We start from the raw sequence: 26,173 nt of genomic DNA, 5'->3' as shown, positions 1-26,173 counted from the left end.
TGAACACTCATTTCATCATACTGTTTAGGGCTGATTCTCCCACTAGAGTCTTTCTTTTAACTACTTGAATGCCTCTAGGCATAAGTAAAAGACCGTTACTTTGCCCAAAAAAAAAAAACAAAAACAAAAAACAAACAAACAAAAAAACAGGTATAACATTGACTTTTGAGAACTGTTAGAAGAACTAGGTTTATTTTTCTAAGTCTCTAATATCTTCATAGTTTGTAACAGCCAAGGTTTGAACAATTGTTGGTAGCACTGTCAGGTCAGGGTTTAGGAGATGTGGCCTTGTTAACAGAAATATGTCACTGGAGGTAGGCTTGGGAGTTTAAAACTCTCACCATTTTCTTGTTCCTCTCCCTGCTTCCTGGTCTTGCCACCATGCCAGCTGCCAGCTGCCAGCTGCCATGCCTTCCTGCCATGACTGGCTCTTATCCCTCTGAAACCATAAGCCCAAATAATCTCTTCATTCTATGGCCTGCCTTGGTCTTGGTATTCTATCGGTAACAGAAAAGTGACTGAGAGAGACAGTGCCAAGGAAGTGAGAACTTCTAGCGGTTACACAGCTAGACAGAGTGGGCTTGCAAAAATGCAAACCTCTTTCTTGAGGTTGCCAGGAACGGCAGATGCTGCCAAGCTTAAATGCAAAAATATAATCAAGGCAAAACTTTATTTTCATTTAGGCCTTTCAAGTTTAGACAAAGGATTTCCATGAGACCCCAAAGTCTTGATTAGTCCTTTCCATAGAAACTACAAATAGGAACAGAAACGGGAAACGCAGATTTTATGCTGATGCTGAACTTAAACCCTAAGTTCTGGGTTTACTGAATGTAATTCCTCTCTTGTACCAGTCTGAGGACAAAGACACAGTATCAAAGTTCTACCCCGACGAAGGAAGTGTGCTGTGCTGCATAGGGGGCAGGGACAGACAGTGCAAAGGTTTTAGAATGATCTCTGTCATTTGAAGTTTGGCTCTGACAATGTCACTCCCTAACTGTGGTCTTACATACAAAGCTCAGATTTTCTCCTGTCCACTCTAAAGCTTTTAGAAGAAATATAAGGATTTAAGTATCTGGCATTAATAAACATTGTGTTTTTTTTTATTGAAATAGATTATTGTCTCACATAATACATCCTGATTATGGGTTCTCCTCCCTCTACTCCTTCCTATTCCTCCCCTACCTTCCATCCCATCCAAATTCACAGGCTTTCTGTCTCTCATTAGCAAACAAACAGGCTTCTAAGTGATAAAATAAAATAAAACAGAAATTAACATATCAGGATAGGACAAAACAGACAGAAAGATATGAGCCCAAGAAAAGACAAAAACGTGCAAAGGTCCACTCGTTTATACACTCAGAAATTTTATAGAAACACTAAGCTGGAAGCCTTAATACTCAATGGACCTCAAGGGCAAAAGAGATTAAATAAATAAAATAAGAAAAACCAAAAAAAATAAGAAAAAAGAAAAAGACACAAAATTCTAAGACAAGAAGCCTCCAAAAATGCTGTTGGGTTTGTTTTCTCTTGCCTATCTGCTACTGGGCATGCAGACTACTCTAAATTAGTTTGTTTCCCCAGTGAGACTGCCTTGGAGAAAAATTAAGTTTTCATTTGTAAGTGCTCATTAATTGACATTACTTCTGGCTTAGGGATGGGGTCACATGTATACTTCTCTTGTTAGCTCTAGGACCCCATGGGGCACCGACCAGTGCAAGCCCTGTGCACGCTGCCTCAGTCTCTGTTGAGTTCATACATGTGTTGATACTCTTGAATTAGATGGCTTTGTTTTCTTAGTGTCTTCCATCCTCTCTGGCTCTTCCATTCTTTTCCCTTCCTCATCTGAAGGGTTCCCTGAGCTCAGAGGGGACATATATATGTAAGCTTCTACTGTGTAAGGTCTCCATACTACCCCTCAAATGGCCCTTAATTTTAGCTGTCTCTCCCCATATTAATTCCCTCATCTCTATCTTCCCTCCCCTTCCCACTTAATCCTCCCTTACTTCCTTACTGTCCTTCCTTCTGTTTCCCTTTCCTAGGGAGATCTATCTGTCCCCCAAGCTTAACTCCCAGTTCCTTACTCTATACATAACCTCTGTGATTTTATAGGCTGTAGCTTGGTTAATTATTGACTGAACAGCTAATATCCATATAAAAGCAAACAGGTACCATATTTGTTTTTCTTGGTCTGGATTAACTCACTCAGGATGATTTTTTTTCAATTTCTATTAATTTGTTTGTGAATTTTATGATTTCATCCTTTTTAATGGATGAATACTATTCCAGTGCATAAATATTCTACATTTTCTTTATCCACTTATGTTTTAAGGAACATCTAGCTTGTTTCCAGTTTCTGGCTATTATAAAAAAGAGAAGAAGAAGAAGCAATGAACATGGTTGATCAACTATCTCTGTAGTAGGATGAGACATCCTTTGGGTAAACGCCCAAGTGTGGTATAGCTGACTCTTGAGGTATAGCAATCCAATCTTCCCGAGGTACTGCCGCACTGATTTCAGTAGTGTCTGTACAGGTTTGCATCTGCATCAGTGTTCTCTTTACTACACATCCTTCCCAGCATAAGCTCTCATTTGTTTTATTGATCTAAGCCATTCTGACGGGTATAAGATCAAATCTCAAAGCTTATTGATTTGCATTTTCCTAATGACTAAGAATATTTAACACTTCTTTGAGTGTTTCTCAGTCATTTGAGTTTCCTTATTTAAGAATTCTCTGTTTAGATATATACCCCATTTGTAAGTTGGGTTACTTGTTGTCTTGCTAACTAGCTTCTAACTAGCTTCTTTGAGTTCTTTATATATCCGATTATCTTTCTAATGTTTTGTACCAGTTTCATTGTATATCTCAGGTACAGTCTGGATCTCTGCTTTATTGAGGGTTATAGTCCTTATCAATGCTGAGTAAGGAGAAAATTATAGAAATGGTCTGTACATTTTAATATTATAAACTAGTATCTTTTTCACAATATAGAGTAACCAGGATCAAACAGATGCTATACTTGAGACTTACTCCAAGTGTTCAATTAATTATGAATGTGTTCTTGGTGATTTTGTTACTTAGCACCTACATGAGGACATCTTCAAAATAGGAGTTGGGAAGACAAGTTTATGGTCAATATAGGATATAGATATTCAGTTGAATTAGGATGATCTTTATTGACAATCTCTTAATTGACATTGCAGGTTTCTAAACTACAAACCTGTAGAACTTACAAGTAGAATATGGAGGAGTGTTTGAAACTGATATGTGAGTGGATAGATATGTATGTAGGTGGTTAGGTAGGTAGGTACATAGATGATAGATAGATAGATAGATAGATAGATAGATAGATAGATAGATAGATAGATAGATAGATAGATGACAGATGATAATAAAGTGTTGATTCTTATGATGTGACAGATATTATGTTAAGCATTTTCCAGAAAAAAAAAACCTCATGCTATATTCATATGCTTCTGCTGAGGTAAGAAATGTCTTTTTTTATGGGTAAAGAGACTTATATTCAAGGAGTTTATGTGACTTGCTCAAATTTATGATCTGATATGATCAGAATTGAGAAGTGAACCAAGAAGTCTGACTCTAGAATTCCTGCCTCATCCATCATCAATGAGGAAAAACTAAGTGTCTAAGTTCATCGCAATGCTTTATCACATTTCAAGAAAACACAGACAGGTGTTAGAAGAAAAAATGCCATCAGAGTTCAAAAATTTATACTCAATGAAGATATGTTCAACCTCTAAGTAGACACAGTAGAGATTTGTAGGGGAAGGAGAGGAGGCTCTCATTCCTACCTTAGAGGATAGGTATAGAGCACTGAAGTAGGATCTGAGAGTGATGGGGACTGCAGAGGCCAGTCATTCACCATAAGATCAGAGCAGTCTATGTGCAAACTTTATTGAAAGAACTCAAATTGACATTACAAGAAAACAACTTATATTCACAGTCTCATATTTTTTAACCACCTTGCAACATTGAAACTACATTTCTTAAGTCATAAGAAAAAACAATGATTAAAACTAAACCTATTGACAGTGTATCATTTTCAGCTATCTCTGCTGTTTACAGCTTGGTACGGTGTCATAATGGTATCTTAAAATGTACCAAGTTGTAATAAAGATAAAACAGCTATCTGGTAGCAATGTCAGAATTACAGCAGTTGTCCTGAATGAAAGTAGGACGTTTGGTATGCATGATTCCATGACAGGCTTTGCTGATAGTTTTATTATAGGAAGAAGGTGAAAAGGGGATTCTGAGTATAAACTAAAGGATGACCCCAATTATCCAGAAGCCTGCAGTATGGTAGTGCAGACAAATCTGTCCATATATAAAGCTCACCTTATGGGAGAAAGTTCAACATCAGGAGAGACTCCCCGGTCTTTTCTCTGTATGTGCCATTTCATTACTGTATGCATCTGTGTATTTAATACCTCTACTCTCACTAGAATTTTTCATGTCTATAGCTTCATAGCACAATTTCTGGCATGAAATAGGCACTCACTAAATATGTACTAAATCAAATGAACACATATAAAAGCAAAATTCATGTGGAGCCACCAAAGAGATGATTAATTAAATGTAAATTTGAAATACATTGGCCACTGCAAGGCCAATTAGGTCTAACTTTATTAAACTGTCACATCTCTGAGGAGGGGAAATTATTCAGCTGGAGGAGGGCCTGTCGTTTCTCCTAATCCACGTTTCTGCCTTTAGGCTAATCCACAGATGAATTACCTCTGGCATGTCATGGTCTGCCTTTTTAAAGCATTCCAGTGAGTTCAGAGACCATCCATTACGTATAATACTCTAGAAAGTAAAATCTTATATAGATATTATAATGAAAAGCTGTTTACTTTTTTCCCCCTTTCCCTCCTCACTTCCTCCCAGAACCCTCCCTCTAACTCCCTTGACTATTTTGGTCTCCCTTCTAAGTGAGATTGAAGCATCCACACTTTGGTCTCCCTTCTTCTTAAGCTTCATGTAGTCTGTAGGAGGGGAGGCCCTTGGTCCTGTAGAGGTTCGATACCCCAGCATAAGTAGATTCTAGGTTGTGAGGCAAAAAAGGGGTGGGTGGGGGAGCACTCTCATAGAGGCAAAGGAGGTGTGTTAGGGGCTTTGCGATGACAAAACCAGAAGGGGGACAACATATGACATGTAAATAAGTAAAATAAGCAATAAAAAAGGCTATTTCCAGCTTCTGGTTCCCTCCCTAGTTCAATATATGACAATTTTAAAAATCCAGGAACTCTGCTTCAAGGGGAACTGAGAGGTACTAAAATACTGCTTCATATTTGTTACAATGTATGCCTGAGATAGTTAACCATCAACAAGAAATGGTTTCTTTTGGCCAGTACTTTGGGAAGTTGTAGTCCGTGTTCATTTAATCCCATAACTTTGAGCCCATGGTAAGACAACACATCACAGCACAGGGTAGATAAGTCACACTAGGCCTCTCACTAGGTTGAACCACTTAAAAGTTCCACCTACAAAATTATCATTCTAATGTTCTAGTTGTAATTTTGTATACATTGAGAGTTACTTCCAACAGCCCAGGAACTATTTCTATGTCTACCAGTAAATGGACAGTATTTGTCTATGTATGTATTTATCTGTCTCTCTGTCTCTCTTACTGTGTATTAATATCTATCTCTATCTATTCTACACAGATAATTCTATATTATTCTATATTATAATATCTATCTCTATCTATTCTACACAGATAATTCTATATTATTCTATATTATAATATCTATCTCTATCTATTCTACACAGATAATTCTATATTATTCTATATTATAATATCTATCTTTATCTATTCTACACAGATAATTCTATATTATCTGTTATATTCCATTCCATAACACACACACACCACAGAATATCATTTAACCATAAAGAAGAAGGAAATCCTATTATTAAGTTGTAACATAGGTGACTCATCAGATACTCATGTACATAAAATATAAGAAATATATAAAGTAGTAAAATCCTTAGAAAGAGAAAGTAGAATGATGTGTTCCAGAACTTGGGGTAGGAAGAAGAGTTTGCAGTGATTAATGAGTCAGAATTTGTTTTAATTTTAAATTTTTAAAAATGTATATGTGTATATTATATATCTTAATCATAACCATCCCTCATTCCCTTCTAGGGTGGCTGCCAGACTTTCTATCACATCTCCCTTGCAATTTCATATGCTCCATTTATAAGTTTTTATTTATTTACTCTTAACTCACTCAGTTCACTTAGTGCTGCACATATGTGCATGGGTATGCGGTCATCCACTGAGTCATAAGGAACCTACAATGGTCACACTGGTAAAGAAAAGAGACACCCCCAACCATAGCAATAATCAACTGCCAATAGCTTCTTGATTAGGGGAAACTGCTCCTCCTATATAAAATAGCTTCTTAGCTCCAGGAACCACTTACTCTCATACTGGTATTTCAACTGGCTTGATTGTGTCATGTATGTGTAATTAACTACAGTTGATGCGAGTTCATGTATGTAATAACCATGTTCTGTCCAGAGGATAGAATGTCAGTGCACTCTTCCACCCCCCACCCCAAGTCCTCTACCTTCTCCGACCTTCTTCTATGATACTCCCTGAGGTTTGATAGGGAGTGTTGCTTGATCTAGGTACCAGAGGGCTTGGGGGTGCTTATCCGTGGGACTTTGAATAGTTATTGATCTCTGCATTAATTGCTCCCTTCTGCAGAAAGAAGGTTCTCTGACCAAGGCTGGTAGCAGCACTGATGGACTGATGGAGAATTTTAATGATTCAAGGCAAATGGATTTTAGAGACCTTTTATACAACCAGGCTTATACTCCACAGAGCTGTGCTCCACATGGACCAAACAACAATTATATAAATATTTCTATAAACATAATCATTTTCACATTTTCAAAACTCTACAGTTTGATTGTCTGAAGGCATATACAGAGCGTCCATGTCTTTTACTTCTCTTATACACACGTTTAAGTGTCTATGAATTGTCATTTATTTGAAATTATCTTTTCATAGGGAGAACTATGGTCTTAATAGAGTTTAATAGAGCTCCCAATTCCTTCTTTATTTTAGGCTTTTTAAAAACATATTGTTTATTTGTTTTGTTGTATTATATGACTTTTGACTGCGTGTAAGGAAGCCTACTGTATAAATGAAGTAAGTGCCTGTGGAGGCCAGAAGGCAGCATTGGAGCCCTTGGACTTGGGGTTACAGTGGCTGTGAGCTGTCAGGTATATGCACTGGGAACTAAAAGCGGGACCTCTACAAGAACACCAAGTGTTCCAAACCTTGGCTTTTACCTTGAGGAAATACTCAAGTATACACACTGTCTATAAGGGCAGAATATTTGTGAAGTCTTGACAAAAAATGTCCAGCTGTCAGGAAGTATAGCTTTTATGAATTAGTACTTTGATAAAATGGAGGAGTTATTTCAATACTAAGACCATTAACCCATTTTTTTCACAGAACTAATTTATTACAATTTTGTGACTTAGCCATAATAAATAATGCACTGAATTGATGATTATCAGGATCCAATTCTATTTATTTTTAAAAACACAATACGCCTTTATTCATTTTACCCTAAGTGTACCACAGCCTAAAATACTCATATTGGTATGATCACTTTAAAACAACTCTGTCTTCTTTCCTGATGATTTTAATAAACACTAATTATTACTTTATGCTGAGATCAGAGGATGCAGAAGTAAACAAGAGAAACTCTGTTTAACCCAGTAGTGATGGTGCATGCTATATTTTGAGAAGGGAATGGAGAAAAGAACACCACAATTCTTATTGTACATAGGATTATGATAGTCTTGTAATAGAAGAACAGAAAAATAAGTCAGTGTTAGATGGAACGAAAGCGTGATCTGTCTTCAAACAGAGCTCATAGGATGCTTTCCTGAGTGTGTGGCACTGAGGCATTCTGGGATCAAGGAATACTCCAGAAGATCTTACCCCCCACCCGCATCCCCCGCACCCCCCCCGCAGGGAAAGCACGAATGCAGTCCCCCACTACCACAAATTATGCAGTCCAGTTTCCCCACATTTGGGGAAATCACAGGGGTCAGCATATCCGGAGTGCAATGGATAAGCCTTGCCTTGGGAAAACCACACTCTAGAAGATCTCAGTAGAAGAGGCTTAGATAAGCCAATCTAATAGAAACAAGGAGTGGAATTTGCATTTGGAGCTGGATTGCAAAACAACAAAAATAATAACAAGAAAACATAAACAAGAGAAAACACCAAAATAAACCCCAACAACAACAAAACCCTATTTTTTAAATCATACTGGGTCATGAGGGAGTTTTAGTCCACTCTACAGAAAAATCAGTAGAGCTTGTGTGACAGATTTGGAATGAGGAAAACAGCATGTCCAGTGATCAAAATTGGAATCTGAGAACATATTTTCAGACTCTATGTAAATGAAAGGCACAAGAGGAATGAAGCATAAACCAGACTAGGGAATGCAGCAGAGACCAGATCATGAAGGAAATGGGTAAGGGTCATGCAGCCACTCTAAAGCTGGCATTTTCTGTGGGAATGAAAATCCCAGTCAGAAAAACTTCATTGATTGATGATGGGCAGGGTAGGATAGATCACAATTTATTTTAGGCCTCACTTTGGCTGTCTAGAATTGCAACAAGGGTGTATAGCAGTTAAGTAGTTATTGTACAAGTGCATAGTAAATTTATATTATCTTAAATTAGCAAACTCATGGTGGTAAGTGAGAGAAAAAGACAAATATTAAAGATACTTAAATAAACAAATATATATAATTTAGAGTATGAATTTGCTGGGTGAGACATGGGATGTTTACAAAAGTTAGTTGAATATCAGAGCATGAGAACAAATGACTTGCAGAGGTATAGCTCAGCACATAAATTCCATTGCTAAAGTATGCAGATTAGAAAAGATTATTGCAATTTCACTATTGTTCTTTTCAGAATCTCTAAAACAATGTCACATAATTAGTGTTCTGATTTGTGGAATGATGCTACTGAGTGCATTAGAACATAATAAGTTGACATTTCCTGAAAGTTGTTTTATAATTTAGTCTTATCACTAATTCTGATTTATTCTCTCCACAATTCCCACTCAAATCCCAATACTTTTTTTGGATCTTCAGATCATTTTAAAAGGTTTTGTGTCTTATTTCCTGTCAATGTTGGCTGTTCAGGCTACATCTCTCCACCCCTGGAAGCATGCCCATCCACAAAGAACCACTGCTTCTTATGTCTCATAAGTTTTATTACTGAATTGGCTTAGAACTTTCAAAATTATTTTAATGTTTGTGATACTTTAAATACTCTTGGTTATCTCATTTTGCAAGGTGAATGTGCTTGGATCCTAAAGTTATCATGGTCAAAGAGACAAAGAATAGTATTGACTTGCTAACATTTATACATTCATTTTTTTTTTCATTTTTCAAATCAAAGAAGATTCTATCTAATGCGCTATGGCATTCTATGATTATTTAACTTATTACTTATGGCAGCTAAAGGGCTTCTGCTTTCCAGTTCTCTTGTAGCACTTAGCTCTTTTGTAATTAATATTTTCATTTCCCATATGGATCAAGTGCCTGAAAGAAATTTTATCTGGAAAAAAATTCTGCATAATATTCTAGTACACTTCAATTTATTTAGTGATTCATCTGTGCTGTTTATTTTTATTAAACAAACTAGGCCAGGATATTAGTTTTGAACTCTTGCTCTAAGACAAGGGTTTGTTCTACAGAGTCAATGCCAGGTCACAGAGAGTTCAATGAGACACATCTCATTGAGGCATTACCCAGTGTGTCTTGTGCCCAGGTTAAATCACAGTGATAAGTAGGATGTGTGCTTGTAAATTGCTAATTCTTGTTTTACCAGAATTTGATGTCATCTCGTGGTTATTACAGCTGTCCAATTACAAATGATCAAATTGGATTATTGTTAATTAGTGGGTCTGTCTACAATAGTACAGAAGTCTTGTTGGCTGAGTTTATCTGTTTAAGTGGTCTGTATTCAGATGTAGAAAGCCAAATGTACTGTTTGAAAAAAAAAAACTTTGGCGGAAAGGAGAAGGCTGAATATGAAAATTAGTTTACACATGTGGAAGTAAAATAATGATTTTAATATAGTCTTTTGTTGAACTTGATAAATGGGTGCTGTGATCTTAAATATCTTTGAGGACAAGTAACACTGGCTATGAAACATGGCTACTTATTAATATACTAAGAGATGATATACTGGGCTTATGAAAACGGATATCCTATGGCCTATTAGATGAGAAGAAATAGCTCATTTGAAAAATCTCTTCATAGCAGACTTAGAATCTTAAAATGATTTATAACATCTCAATAGTGCTCATCCAGGAAACGTTCTGTCCATTGCATGCTGCATATACCGTTACAGAACTGTGATGGATATATACTGACTTACTATATGCAGGTTGACTTTTATCCTTGAGAATAAAATGAGTGAGGATAGGGTATGCCTTCTCTGAATTTGTCAATAGGGTCTTTGAGCAATGATACCTTCCTGAACCACTGGAGAAGCATCTGTGGCTATATTTGATCAAAGGGATCCATACTTTTCAATCCCTGACACTGTTATTTGGGAGTGATGACGTTGCTGTACAGTGTCAAATACCAGTGTAAAGTTATGCATCATGGCAATACAAGAGAGGTTTCGAAGTTCGCTGGGGCTTTATCTGACCTAGAAGTTCTTTCTGATGTTAGTTATACCTCAACCTAGAATAAAGGTGATAGGTTTGGGGATGGAAAACAGATTTCCTCTTTTCCTTCTATTGAGTACCCTGTAGTGATTTCTTTGCCTCGGTTTTAATGTCCTTCTATATTGATTTTTGTCTCCTTGATTCTCTTTCGGGAGGAAAACAAAGTTATTATTATCTCTGCCCAATAGTTCAAATCATCATCATACTCTTACTCTTCCCTCTCCTCCTTTTCCTCCTCCTCCTTTTCTTCTTTAAACAAGCATCCATATAAAGAGCTTCATCTCAGATCTAGCACCAATATCTAAAAAGCATACCTGTCTCTGGAGCTTTTCTGGCTTAAGTATCACTATAAAAACTTAGTTAACTCCTTCATTTCTTTACTTGTGTGTGTGTGTGTTTGTGTGTGTGTGTGTGTGTGTGTGTACATGTATGTACGCACTTTCATGTGAGCACAAATCTTCACTCAAAAAAAAAAAAGGGAAAAGGGGAATGCTAGGAGGTATGTTAGGTGCTTGATAAGATGATTAGTAATAGGCCAAAGGCTTCTTTGTTTTATTTGGGAGGTATTTTTAGTTTGTTTGCTTATTTATTTATTTAGACAGTTTTAAGTTTTGATATTTGGTCATAATATATATGTTCATGGCTAGATTTAAATCACTATGTATCTCAGGTTTGCCTTAAGATCTCTGAATCCTTTTTCTTCACCCATCTGACTGCAAAATGACAAGTGTGTATCAATATTATTATGCGTCTATAGTGTCTGTAGATAGTAAGTTAGTTATGGCAGCTGATACACACACACACACACAGGAGACCAGGAAGAGGACATCAGGTCTCTTGCTCTATCACACCTTACCTTATTCCTTTGAGATAATCTCTCTTACTGGAATTGGGCTGGAGGCATATCAAGTCCTGGAAAGCCTCTTATCTCACACTCTGTCCCCATAGTACTGACATTATAGTACATGGCCACATCCATCATATCAAAGTTGTTTTGAATACCTTCTCTACTAAACTTTTCATCATTATTCATTTAGACCATTGTGTAGAACCTGGGAAAGAATCATTTTCTATGAGTGTTTGTAGGGCTAAGTTTCTACTGCTTCTACGGTATTTGAACCTAGCCACATTGATTTACTGGGAATCCTTGGGTAGAGGTGAGCGAGGGAACGGTTCTGGAACCTAAAGAAAGCAGTGCCAAGTGAGCAGAAGTAGGTGGGTACTGTCCCTAAACTTCATCTGTCCACTGGGAAGGCAAGGTATGATGTCTTCCCATGGTTATGACTAAACTAGTTATAGAGTGGGCTATTCGTTTCTCATTCTTTGCTAGATGACAACTTACTCTTCAATCAAACCAATGCTTCTTGTCTTAGAAACATGCAAAAGATGTGGACAGACTAATCAAAGACATGTAAATTAAAAAAGACAATGTCATTTCTAAGTGTTGTTGTATTTAGTCTTTCCCTTTACTGAAAATACTGTGGATGTGTTCGAGAAGCACGCTGAAATTGAAATATAGGCATGTCCGCTTTGGAAAGAAATTATTTAAAATTGGATAGGTTTCACTCATTTTTAGTTAAATATTTTGAAAATTATGTCTTAGAAAAAAACCAAACTATGAATGACAGGGTTGAATACATCTTTCACTTTAAAATGCAGACTCTTTTTGTGGTGAATGAATTTGTTGTGGTAAAGTATTTGGAAGTAAATCCTCAGAATAATTTGGGGTGAGGAAAAATACTAGTTTAGAATAAACCAACCTATCATCTTTGAATCTTAAAAGTCATCATATTTTGAAAGAAATAGAATTAATAATTGTTCATACTATGAAGAACATATACTTGTATTATAGCATGTAATCATGATTTGAAATGAATTAAATTCAAAATTCAAAGTATCCCAGTAGCACTTTGACCTTGATCATTTTTTTTCAAAATTAATTTATACTTTTAAGAGTTAATATTGAAGCTCTGATTTCATTATTTCCTGATTTGCTCTATGTCTTGGCAACTGGAGAAGTGATTCCCAGAAATAGCGAACATTTCCTTTCCAGGTTAACTTTCCCCGCACTTGAGACTGCTTATGCTATAGTATTTCTGCTTAGATGCATCAGTTTCTCGAAAGAAAGGTCCTGCTACTCTAATACAAAGTTCTCTTTCCTGAGATCTGTCTTTCATGTGTGGATCAGGGAGGAGGGAAAACTGAGAATGCCAAATTGTGAGGAGTATTCGTTCCTGTGAGGCTCCATCCAAAAAGGGCTTGTAACACAGTGTACAGTCTTGTAGCCCAGCTGTGTGGAGCATTGATTGCTTCTGCCTAGAGCAGGGATACTGTCAAGTTGCTCTGTGAGTTGAGTCATCTATTGACAAAGAGCTACCAGCCCGCAGATAATGCTGTGCAGAGCTGCTCTCACTGCTCCCTCTGCTCCCACGATGAACCGCTTATAGCAGCTGTCAAAGATACTGAGGCATCCACAGGGAAAAAAGACTTTTTACAACTGCCTGGAAGAAAGGGGTGTGAGGGAGGAAGCCTTTCTATGCAGAGCTGACCAAAGAAAAGAGTAGGCATCAGAGCACTATGAATGCATACCTCACCAAGCAACACAGCTGCAGCCGGGGGTCCGATGGGATGGATATCGGCAGGAGTGCACCCACCCTCATCAGGGATGCCCACTGCGCCTGTGGCTGGCAGAGGAATGCTCAGGGACTTGGGTACAGTTCCCAAACTATGCCCTCCTCAGGACCTGGGGGCCCGGCTTCAAACAGGACCAAGCTGGTCACCTTGTGGGACAGTGTACGGAAAAGCCCCCACAAGACCAGCACCAAGGGCAAGGGGAATTGTGGGGAGCGATGTGCCTGCCCACATGGTTGGTTCAGCCCTGCACAGGTGAGCTTTTTCTTTGTGACTTTCTTTCTGTTATAAGAAAGTTGTGTTTAAGGTCAGGGTAGCTTGAAAACTTTGCTGAGTCCTTGCTGACTGGGATTGTCTGCTTGGAAAAATATTAGGAAAAAAAATGGTTTTCTAGTTTCACACGTGTTTGTGGTTTTGCACTTCTGGGCGGCGGGTGGAAATCCAGGGATGCTATGTATAGCTGTCAGTGACTTTTCCTCCACTTCATGATCTCAAATCCCGATATGATTTTTAGGATTCTGTAGCCGGGTCTGTTAGCAGCCTAATCACAGTTCTTTTTTTTTTTTTTTTTCTTCAGCCTCCTTTTAAAATTATTATTACCATAATTTAAAGGAACGGAAAGAAATTAACTTTAACCTGACACTTCCCACCATGATAAAAATAAAGGAACGTTTATTTTTCCATCAAAGGAGAGGCTTGATGTGTGTTACACTAGCTTTACTCTTATGATACTATGTGTCTTGTCAATTGTAGAGGAGAAAATTTGTTTCTACTGCACAGTTCATTTTACAAATGAAGAGACTAACTGGAAGCACGAGGGAGGGTGATCATACCTAGAATAAAAGAAGGGAACACACTTAATCATAGGGTAGCAATGAGGTCATTTACGTTAGGACTACAACCATTTCTCCTACAATGCCTTTCTGAACATATGCATAGTTATTTAACTTGATTCCTAAATTTCCTTTGCTCTTGAATTACTAGCCTTTCAATAGAAATAAATTGGACTTACTTACTGCTTCCATAAAGGCGGGGAGCCCCTCTTGCAAATGCTATAAATATAAATAAAATGCACCTGTAGTCACCATCATAACACAGAGCAGAAAGTATTCTTAAATATGCACTGGAAAGAACAAGCTTTATTTGCAGAGGAAAAAAATCTCAATTTCAATATTTTTAATATAATTGTGAAGTAGATATTGATCATGAATAAAGTATTATGATCTAAGAGATGTAGAGGGAGTTTTAATTTCGATAATAGTTTTTCGTAAGGACTTCCAAGAATGCCATATATCACTAATTTTTAGTACTATAATTATGTATTCATGACCAAGCATATGGCTTTTGATTCATTGGTAGGAAATTAGAAGCTTTATTTAGAAAGACAGAAACTCAGATCTTGTTTTAGCAACCACTTCAGCTTTAAATGGAACCTAATGTTGGGAAATGTAGTCAAATCTTAAAGTTAATATGAACTCTAAACTGAATAAAGAGTCTTGACAATTTTGCTGATTATATGTGCTCATTGACAAAATGTACATTTCATATTCTTTAACCTGTAACTGTGCATAGGTTTCATTTAATCTTCCTAAGAAGAGAAAAAGCATACAGCTTATAATTTTTGCATGGGGAAATCAAATTTGGTTTAATACTTGAACAGTTTTTTATTCCAGAAATAACATTGTTTTCTTTCTATAAATGATCATTTCTCAAACAAAAGTCCTTAAAACTATCTTGTAATAACAACATAGCAAAAATATTAATATATGTTCCAGCCAAGAGAAACTTTCTCCCTTTTCAACCAAGTCAGCTCCTGCTTGGCTGAAATTTATAACCAGTTAATGCCTTAAGAGATAGATATAGACTCTGCCCTGGTAATTAAGGAGTCAGTGACATATGAGAAGGCAATAAATTGAAACAGTCCCAATCTCCTTTACTCCTTAACACACACATTTCCAGACAGTTTTTTGTCACTCACATTTGCTTTATTATTAACTAGCACAGTGTACATTTATGTTAGAGTTATTATCCCATATTGTTTAAGCATTGTAGTACCAGTCTTTGCACGTAAGAATTCCCCCTTTCTCTCTTTCCTATCTCAGGCCTGCAAAAGTTCTGTGCTAGACTGATTGTTCTCTCTCTTTCTCTTTTCTCTACCCATCCAAACAGATGACACAGAATAACTTTAATTTTATAATTCATGATTGTCCATAAATTTAAAATATACATACAAGTATTTCTGAAACTTATTTGTCTATACTGTGTATATATATGCTATATATTATTATAATATATTTTCATATATGCTATAAACATATTCATTACACATATACATAGCTTTATAGAGAAAGAAATTAATATTCTGTGTCATTCCTAATTTATCACTGGGAGAACATTGCTTACTTTCCAAAGAATACTTCATTCCCTTCACTTGAAATAGTTCTTCATTTAAAACATTTCCCTTATTATTTAGGGGAGAAAATATGCAGAAATTGAAACGTGCATATATATATGTCTTGAATCATTCATTATGTACACTTCTAGTACTTAAACAGCATTTTAACTATACGGAAATGTCTCATCACTCACAGAGACTGTAGACTATCACAAACACAAGAATGCATGTGTCTGTTAAATCTAAATCTACTTTGAGAGTTTTATAATACTTTTTACTCTTTAATTTCATAAATAGGTCGTAAAATGTCACAATACTAAGGGTGGCTGGTAATGACACTAAAAATAATCTTTGGTAAAGCAAAATGTAAAATGATTGTGCAAGCATTATAATAACCCATTGACCCACCTCTGGTACAAAAGGGGGACAAATTATCTTAATGTTTGGGAGCTGAGATCATATTCTCAGATATATTTACTGTATTGCATGAAAATCAGGCAGCATAATTTCCGGCTGCTCTAACAGAGGTCTCTGGAAATGATTTGACTTCCTCCCAAGGCTCTTTGCCAACTTCCCATTATCTGGGGTGTATAATACTAACGAGACTCTGCCATTCTGTTGCTTCTTAGTTGTTCCAAAACGTAGCTTTATCTCTTCTCAAATAAGTTGTCATTCCATTTGAATCCAAAAAGTTGATATAACCATAATAACAGGTAGGAAAAGTGGAAGTGAATTCTGTAACACATGTCTCCAAAATTATTGCTGGCTTTGCAAAGAAACATGCCCATCATTATTTATCTGGCATATCTTCCTGCTTCAGGCTGAATTGGGAGACACAACAGAACCATGGGAGCTTGGACTTCATAGTTTTTTTTTTCCTAATTTCTCCACCATTCATAGTTTATTCAACTATTATATGCTGAATGCCTATGATCTAGCCCTGTGTCATAGCTTGTGGATATTCTAGGAAACAAAGTAGGCCCCTGCTGCCTTAGAGTCCATATTTTACCACAGTCTAGGTATTTACTAATTATAGCATGACCTGAGAGTTCCAAGGAATGTTGCAGTTACTAAACCTTGCATCTTGGCTGCACAGGATCTGCAGAAGAGTCAGGCAGCAAGACACCCATTAGAAAAGAGGCTACTTCTCTTCAAAACTATCATTTCCATTTCGTAAGATGTAGATTTAAAATAGAGCCGACTATCTTGGGCTATGGTAAGGTTTGCACATAGAAATCATGTACCACTGTGTTTTTACCTAGCAAAGGCTAAATGAATATTGTTGATGAGAAAATAACTTCACAATTAGAGCAGCTTTTATAATCTTATTTCACCTTGTTCCATTTTCTTGACTCACTAGGAAGAGAATATATATATATATATATATATATATATATATATATATATATATATATTCATAAGGGCTCTGTGGAGGTGCTACGACTTGGACTAAGTTGAATTGAATCTTGACGAACCAAATGTGTTCATTAAGCTGATAAAAAGAAGTAAATCTTTTGCGTTAAAATTGTTCTTTCAAAATTATTCTTGCTTTCCCCTCTCCTCGCACTTCTTCTTTCATATTTTTGTTATTCTTGCTTTGTTTTGTGATCCACTCAGTTTAACTGAGGCTGACTGGATGAACATGGATTTAGAACTCTCTACTGGCATACTGGTGGGTATATAACTGAAGACAATGGCTTCCACATCCCCAAAATCTTTAAGTAGAAAATAGATCAATAGAAACAGATAGACTGCCATGAGCCCCTTGCCCATCTCTATTGATTGTCGATAAGCCGGGTTTTATAAGCCTATTGGATGTAACCAAAACTTTTTGAGAAGTGTAAATACAAAAAAAAAAAAAATCATGCAGCATCCTAAATGCTATGTTGAAGTGTACATAGATCTGTCTACCTAGAATTCTGGACCCACCAGGGCAGGTTTGTCAACACAGGAAAATAGGGTAGAGGGTGGGGCCAGAGGCTAGTTAGTGCCTCATGGCCCTGGAGAGCAAGATCTGCCACTTTCTGTGCATTGAGCCTATGGACCAATGAACCCTTCTGAACCAAAATTCCCTAATCCTACTGTTTTTCCTTGTTGACACCCAAAATGTCCTCCAGTCCTGTCTTATCTAGGTTCCTATTGCTGTGATAAAACACCATGCCAAAAAACTACTTGGGGAGAGAAGGGTTTATTTCTTCTTTCAACTTATAGCCCATCACGAAGGTAATTCATAGAAAGAACTGAAGGTTTGAGGAAAGGACTGGAACAGAAGCCATGGAGGAGTGCCTCTTACTAGCTTACCCATCATTTCTTGTTCACCCTGCTTTCTTAAAGAACCCAAGACCACCTGCTCCAGGATGTCACCACTGACAGTGGGCCAGTCCCTCCCATATCAATCATTAATCAAGAAAATATCCCAAAGATTTTCCTGTATGCTGATCTTATGGAGTCATTTTGTCCATTGAGGTCCCCTCCTCTCAGATGACTCTAGTGTGTGTCAAGGTCACAAAAATCTATGTAGCCCAAGCATTCATTAACCTTGCCAATCAATATCCATAAGTTAATGGAAGGTACTCGGGTAAGAGTTTACTCTTTAGTTCCAGACAATACTAAATTTGAGCTTACAGATTCTGTGTGAGCTCCTTTGCTTAATCTATGTAAGCATCACTTTTCTCTTCTGTAAAACTTAGGATCAGAGAGTCATTGGTGCAGAGAAATGAAATAAGAATTGAATACAATTTCTATGAAGAAACCGGCATGGCATCTGGAGCCAAATTTTCAGCACATGGAATTTATCGCTACCACTGATTTCAAAGTTATGTATCTTCTTAACCTGAAGAACTTACTATCCTCCTTCATGCTGCTCTTTCATTCTAATTTTATGTCTCTCTTAATGATGAAGGTTAAGCTAGGCAATTATCCAGAAATTTTTGGCATTGGTCATAACCATTGGAGTGACATTGTGTCCTTCGGGGTTCTCGGGAATTTATAACTGTGCACGGAGAGAGAAAATGAGATGGGGGAGGTGAGGAGGGTAGGTCATATATGACTATATTGAGAAGAGTCATTCTCACAACTTTATATTCAAAAGGTGACAGAAATTAGGGGATTCTGCAGCCCCCTCCTGTTGGGGAGGGGAACTGCATTTGAAATATCCAGCCAATCTCTGTAAATTTAAATGTCCTTCAATAATTCTTTGATAGCTAGCTACTCAAAATCCAGCAATTTGAAACATCATTGAATGAACAATGTTTTAATCCAAGAAGCAAGACTTCCCAACACTGAATCTCAGCTTCAGTTTATGCCCAAACAGAAATATCTCACATCTTTTTGGTCTCTGACTTCTTCATACAACCCCTTCCCTCTCCTTACCAAAGAGAATGAGGCTTCTTTTTTTTTTTTTTTTCTTAATTTCTGGGAAACTTCAGGCACTCTGGGGAGGGGAAACACCAGTCAAGGAAGAATTAAAGTTCCTGTGGCCAGCCTGAACACCCCTGCTACCCACATCATTGAATGCTGACATCAGCAGAGCCCTCTCCACTTGCCACCACAAGAAGAAACTCAACAGAAGGCAGGAAGAAGAGCAAAGGTTTTCTGTGCCTCCTGAGTACTTATGACACCCTGTGGGAGAGACTCTGAACTAGGGGCCTTAGCCTTTAAGTATTCCTTTAACATTGGCAAAATCTGATTCTAATTCCCATATTATGCTATAGAAACTGCATCTCAGAGTAATTTAGTTACAATCACATAACTAAATTGCATGAACTCGGTTTCACATAGATGTATTTGGCTCACATACATATTCTTTCAAATATCTGACATTTGCAATTGTTTTCAGCCCTGGTTGTATACTACAAACCCTTACCATTACCACACACACTACAGACTTCTACAACTGCCCAATTTACTAGAAAAGTCATAAAGCTTCAGAGGGGTAAACATGCTGAGAGGACTGGCTTCCAAATGTAGAAGCCCAATTTCCCTTCTGCATTATTTCTGCATCTCAGGAATCCTTAGGAAAGTCTTTTCAGATCCTTGCCCTAACTCATCAAGGTTAAGGGCAGTGCTCAGTGGAAGCATCAAAGGGAGTGAGTACAGGCAGCACCATGAGATACTTTCCCTGGCCTCATTAATCTGTGTCATCCTCCCATTGTGTTAGGCCTGCAGTGTGTGTGGAGGGGAACTGGAACCAACTGGTCAAAATATAAAAACAGAGGTGTGTGGAGATGTTATATTTAGTCCCCATGTAGTATCTCACGTTGTATTTATGGCTCTCACTCATTTGTTCTTTCTCCCTGTGCATGACGGCCGATAAAGAACCAGCAGCTGATACTCACGTGTCTCTCTGATACCATCTCTATGGTCCACTTTTCCTACTGTTCCTTGATTTGCTGCTGTTATTCATTCTGTGTTGTTCACTGTGTTGCTACTGTATTCTAACCCTTGAGATTCTCAGATGCATCTAGTTGCTTTATGGTTATGTCAGAACTGGATGGGAACTTCAAAGCCACCTAATAAAGTTTTGTTTTTGTTTTTGTTTCAAATGAGAGACTGAAGCCTAGAAAAGTTAAGAGACTTATCCAAGGTCATTGAATTTGTGGCAGACTTGGCCTGGGTTTCTGAAGTCAGAATTGAATTCTCTTTTTACTGTTCCAAGATACTCTCCTGCTCAGCCCTCTGCACTCATCTCTATAAGGACTTCTGCCAGAAAAGTTATTAAGCATGCAAGTTACTGAGAATTGAACAAAAAAATTGTATTAAAATACCAATGTGATTTTTACTATGAAGTAGGACAAGCAGTCCAGAAAAATGGGAGCGGTACTAGAAAACATTTCTTGTGATGTTTTTGTTCAGATGCTTGCTTTGGTTTGGTTTGGCATGTAGTTTTGCTGTGTGCGATAGGCTATCCTATAACACATTCCAGTTTGCTTCTATCATAATCCTAATTGCTGAGATTACAGGCATGTTCTACCAGTTCTGGCTTAGGAAACATTTGACATGCAAGAAAATGCTTTTGTGTTGACAGTGTTTGGACTGTTAGACTGACATTTAGAAGCAGGAGACCAGGGATGCTAGATGCACTAAAGTATGCAGAGCAGTCTGTACAGCAATGAATTCCACCATGTACACAATATGATTTTGAAGCTCATACTAGCTTTTATACTCATAAAAGCTTTTGCAAAAGGCATTACCTAAACCTAAAATCAAGTTTAGTGTTATGAATGTATGCAAAATGTTCTTGAGAAGGTTTATTAATCATTTAATTTTCTAGAAGCACATTTCTTGTATATATTAAGGAACTTTTGTACTCAATCCTATTAAATTTATTGAGTCACTTTCCATGTTCTTGAATCTGTTTCATGTAGGGGCATTTTTGATACAGGTAGTAGCATCCTTGATAGACCACCTCAATACTGATCTACACATGGAGGTTTCATCAGCAGATGTGTAACTGAGCTGATTTGAGCCTTCTTCACGTAAATCTAGATCCATACCTTGTTTTTGTCTATTTTATACTTGATTTTATTAGCTGGCACGTAATAAATAGGTGTGTTTGGGGTGTGCAATGTGATCTTTAAATATGGTGTGGGCTGGGAAGCTAATTAACATGCCCATCATCCCAAATATTTATCATTTCTTTGTGGTAGGAATATTTTAAAAGCCTCTCTTTTAATTATTTTTTGAAATATGCTGTACTCTGTCATTAACTAGAGTTACCAGTGAACAAGGATTTGAAATGCGACCACAGGATCGGTAACTAAATGTTTTAAATTAGTAGAAACATGAAATGCAGAAGCTCATCAAATTTCATTGATACATTATTTTAAAAGATTTCATATTGTTGTTTCTCCTATTTATATGCCTTAGGGAATTCCAGGGCAAGGAAGCAAGAGTGGGTGGGTTGGTGAGCAAGGGTTGAGGGGGAGGGAATAAGGGATTTTCAGAGGGGAAACTTGGAAAGGGGATAACATTTGAAATGTAAATAAAGAAACTGTCTAATAAAAAAAGATTGCATGCCTTAAAAAGACGTGTGGTGTACTATTTTATAGATTCTACTTATTTTAACTTTTTCTTTTATCATCATTATCACCACTACCACCACCACCACCACCACCACCACCACCACCACCACCATCATCATCATAACCACCTCCACCATATTTTAAATGTGTTTCTGCACCTAGCATACAGCTCAGATACTTACTGCTCTATAGTACCCAGGATCAAACCAGGGCCTCATGCATGTTCACAGTGTACCATCTCCGAGATTATTCAGTCTACTAATTCAAATATTACTCTGGTTTGGCTACCAGGGTTGAGCTGGCACCTAACTTTCTCCTTTGGCGCTGTTAAATTTATTACTTTTTAATTGTTTACTTTTATTTCTGTTGGGGATCATGGAGGCCAGAAGAGAGCTTTGGTTTCCTTGGAGCTAGGGTTCCAGGTGATTGTGAGGCACCTGACATGGATGAGGAGAAGTAAATGTGGGTCCTTAGATATTCTACACATCAAATTATTTACTTTAATATTTTATCAGATACTCAGACACACAGACAGATAGATAGATAGATAGATAGATAGATAGATAGATAGATAGATAGATGTATATGGGATAAGAAGATATCAATATATAAATATATAATATATATATATATATATATATATATATATATATATATATATATATAACTCATCTTCTTATACCATTTAAATCCACATTTATTCATTATCATAACATGTAAGCGTTTGCCTTTTTCAATACATCATCTAAAAGAACTGAGTCTTCAGGCTGATGTCCTGAGAAAGCAGTTCATTAAATGGTGGTCTTTTTATTTTCTTAAATTTTTTTTCTCATTTTCACTTCAATTCTTGCCTCTTGTAAAAATGTATATGTAGGCAGCTATAGCATCTGTACATGTCACTTGGAATAATTCATTTATTATGTAATGGAAACATTAGCCACTATAAGAACAGTACCACTGGCTCTGACATTCAAAACTGTTGTGTGTTTTTAACTCATTCTTCAAATAGCCCAGAAGTCAGCAAAGTTCAGTCTGCAGACCAATTGCAGCCTGCCCAGGAAAGTTTTATATAATCACTAAAAACATGGAATGAGCAGCTTTCTGTGAACTTAGGTAATAAATATTTAAATATTTTGAGGCATTGGGTTTTTTTTTCTTCAACCCTTCAGTTCTGTTGGTATAACACACAAGGAGCTACAGTTAGTATGCAAAGTAATGATTGAGTGAACAAAATTAATTTACAGACAACACATTGACCTCTGCCTAGAGTAACTGATTTCTGTTTTCTGCTGATGGGTGGACCCTTCCTGCCTAACTAAACCTATCAATTTTAAGCTGTAGTTTGAGTCTAATCCTCTTCAATCATTTAGCTCTTAAAAGTCTTTAATGTGGCATCCTGTGTTATTAGAATAATACCTTGTAAACTCCTATGCAGATTCTCTAATCACTTTTTTCCATCATTTTTATGGATACAAATAAATGCTCGAAGAATTGTAGTTAACATCACACACTGAAAAGCCATAAATGAACACATCTCTGAATTTTATCATGACAGCCTATGGTTCTTATTAGTTGTGGACATTGATACTGTAGCTGTCATGTAGATATGTTATTCTTATTTATCCATGATGTAATTATTCCTCAGACCCCAATTTATGTGTCTTTTGGTTTTGCTTGCATAGTGATCTATCGTTTCTTTGATCTGTTTAACTTATTCTCTACCACAAAGTTCGTGTACTTGTCCTTAATTGAAGTGCTTGTTTTGGTACTTACCCTTCAATTTTACATAATTTATGAAGTAAAAATAAAACCTAAGTGAAGAATGATATATTCTTGTATAGCAAATATGCCTTACTAATTTAAAATAATTTTATTTTTAATTTTTGGAGAAATGATACAAACTAATAGTAAACGTTTTATGACCTAAAGATACTAATAATTCAATTTTTTGTAATTTTACCTGGAGTTCACCATTATTAACATTGACACCTTCACAATCTTCTCTATGCCTTCTGTGGCATGCGTATACACATGTGTGCAGTTTTAGAATACAGCCTTCAGTGTTTTTCTTTCTTTTTGGGGGGATAAGATCTCAAAGAATCTGGAGTTCACTGTATAGAATAACTTGGCTGGTCACAGGGCTCCCACAATCAGACTGTCTCTACCTTCTCAGTGCTGGGTTAAAAGGCATACTGCCCCATCTGAAATTTTACATGTGCTGGGTTCTGAACTCAGGTCTCTATGCTTATACTGTAAGTGTTGTAAGTACTTTTGTTGTAGAGCCCTTTCCCTAGCCCTGCTTTGTAGCCCTTTTTATGTTTGTGAATGTATGTTCAGTGGGGAATACATTATTTTTGTTTACCTAGTTACAAATGTAACTAATGTCATATTTCTAAGAAAGAAATGAAGACATTGATATTAAACTATATGTTTTCCTTCCTTTGAAAATAAAATAGATTGCTTTTCATAATAGTCTGATTACAATTTCTCTTCTCTCTCCTTCTGCCAGTTTCTCTTTGTCCCTTTCCATCAAGATCCATACAATTTCTCTCTCATTAGAAAATGAACAGTCTTCTAGAGGATAATAATAAGATAAAATATAATAAGATAAACAAAACTTATTCTTTGGAATAGAACAAAACAAACAAGCAAACATAAGTTAAAGACCTACTTGTAGCCGGATGTGGTAGTGCACGCCTTTAATCCTAGCACTTGGGAGGCAGAGGCAGGCAGATTTCTGTGTTCGAGGCCAGCCTGGTCTACAAAGTGAATTCCAGGACAGCCATAGCTATACAGAGAAACCCTGTCTCAAAAAACCAAAAACCAAAAAACAACAACAACAACAACAAACCAAAAACAGACCTGCTTGTTTGAACACTTAAGAATCAGATAAAAACACTATACTGGAAGCCACAATATGTACAAAAATGACGGGTAAACTAAAAAGAGAAGAAATGTACTGAAAATTTTAAATTAAAATCATGTTGTCAACATTCTTCTGTGTTAAAAATTATTTTTATTGGTGTAAGTTTTAATAACTGCCCAGACTCTTTACCTGCATAAAGCCATATTGGTGGATATTTGAGTTATCTTGGAAGATATATATATTTTTTTAGTCTTCACTATAAAAAAGATTGAAGAAATCCTTGGAGTGTATGGGCCTTTGACCCCATTTCTCATGGTGGATGAGTTTTCAGAAAGGAATTCTGAGTGAAAGGTTATGACATTTTTTAAAGACTCATGTTATTTGCATAGTCCTTGCATCAATATTTACTTAACAATTAATTATTGAACTATCCCACACCCCAAAGCACTTATGTTAATCAGTGAAAAGCAAGAAACTGATTCCTGTCCCACAGAGCGTAGAATTCATTGCCAAATTGCTTCTAAGGAGGTTTACATATGGATAACCCTGCCTTCACGTGAGCATATGAGTGTGTCTTTCCTCCTGTGCATTTAGCCATTTAACCTTTATAACATTCATTTTGAATCTGGTAAAATAAAAAGGGCACGTCACTAGTAATTTAATTTGTCTTCTTTGTTAATTAGGACAAGCATGTTCTGTGCCATTGTAGGTGACTAGATTACTCTGCATAGCCCTCTCTATTAGCTCCTGAAATAGTAGTTTAATACATGTCTTGTTGATCTACTGAATGGATGAGGGAAGTGGGCATAGATAGGTGAATAAATGGATGCATAAAGGAGAACAGTTTCTGTTTAAGAATTCTAGTGACAGAAATTTCCAACTATTCCAAACATAGGAACATAGGTTATACTTCACTAAGTTAGTGGGTAACCTTGCTTTCTTGTCACTATGCCCTTTTCTTGAGCCTGTCCTTTGGAAGAAAAGGGCATGGCCATTTTGTCTTTCCACCCAGCGGAACAAGGTGAGGTAGCTTATATGAGTGACAGATGCGATGGTCATTAATATAACAGGCAGGTATCTACAGGCTATTTCCCTGTGTCTAAAGAATTTGCTGAAGAGCCCACATAGATGTTAAATTGACAGTAGGAAAACTTGAGGAAATGGGTATGGAGAAAGCCATTGGGAAAATGTCCCCATTTAATATTGTTATCTATGGGTAAGAATTGAGTGATGCTAGGCGGTAGTAGCACAGACTTTTAATTCCAGTAAACAGGAGGCAGAGGAAGGCAAATCTCTGTGTTTGAGGCCAGTCTGGTCTACAGAGTTCCAGGACATCCAAGGCCGGAGAACAAAACCTTGCCTAGAAAAACAAGCAAGCAAGCAAGTGAACAAACAAACAAAAAAAGTTAAGTGAAATTTATATATGAATGAGTATGGGGCAGAAGCACAGAAGTTCTGTCACTGACTCTCAATAGAATTAAATCATAGAATAACAATATAAAATTTTAGTCATAAA

General features: G+C 36.8%; 1 protein-coding gene and 1 pseudogene across 16 annotated transcripts in view; one reads left to right on the top strand and one right to left on the bottom strand.

Annotated features, from left to right (window-relative positions):
* The window catches only part of Dlg2 (discs large MAGUK scaffold protein 2), a 2,003,181-nt gene that overhangs the window by 1,237,812 nt on the left and 739,196 nt on the right, over positions 1-26,173 (top strand). For 2 of the 16 annotated variants that reach the window (XM_085841538.1, XM_021169151.3), the window contains exon 1: positions 13,128-13,628. The exons of 12 other annotated variants lie outside the window; for them this stretch is intronic. In XM_085841538.1, coding sequence (XP_085697664.1) covers positions 13,320-13,628 — 309 coding nt within the window. In that variant the 5' untranslated portion in view covers positions 13,128-13,319. Of the gene's footprint in view, positions 1-13,126; positions 13,629-26,173 lie in introns of those variants that run through there. 2 more of the 16 variants (XM_085841537.1, XM_085841535.1) reach the window with 2 other exon arrangements.
* Positions 8,012-8,153, bottom strand: LOC115031586 (U1 spliceosomal RNA; annotated as a pseudogene).

The sequence above is a fragment of the Mus caroli genome, unplaced genomic scaffold (assembly GCF_978045245.1).
Source record: "Mus caroli unplaced genomic scaffold, Mus_caroli_1 scaffold_8, whole genome shotgun sequence".
Taxonomy (NCBI): Eukaryota; Metazoa; Chordata; class Mammalia; order Rodentia; family Muridae; genus Mus; species Mus caroli.
Note: the sequence above shows the minus strand (reverse complement) of the source record. Positions and strands in the feature narration are given on the sequence as shown.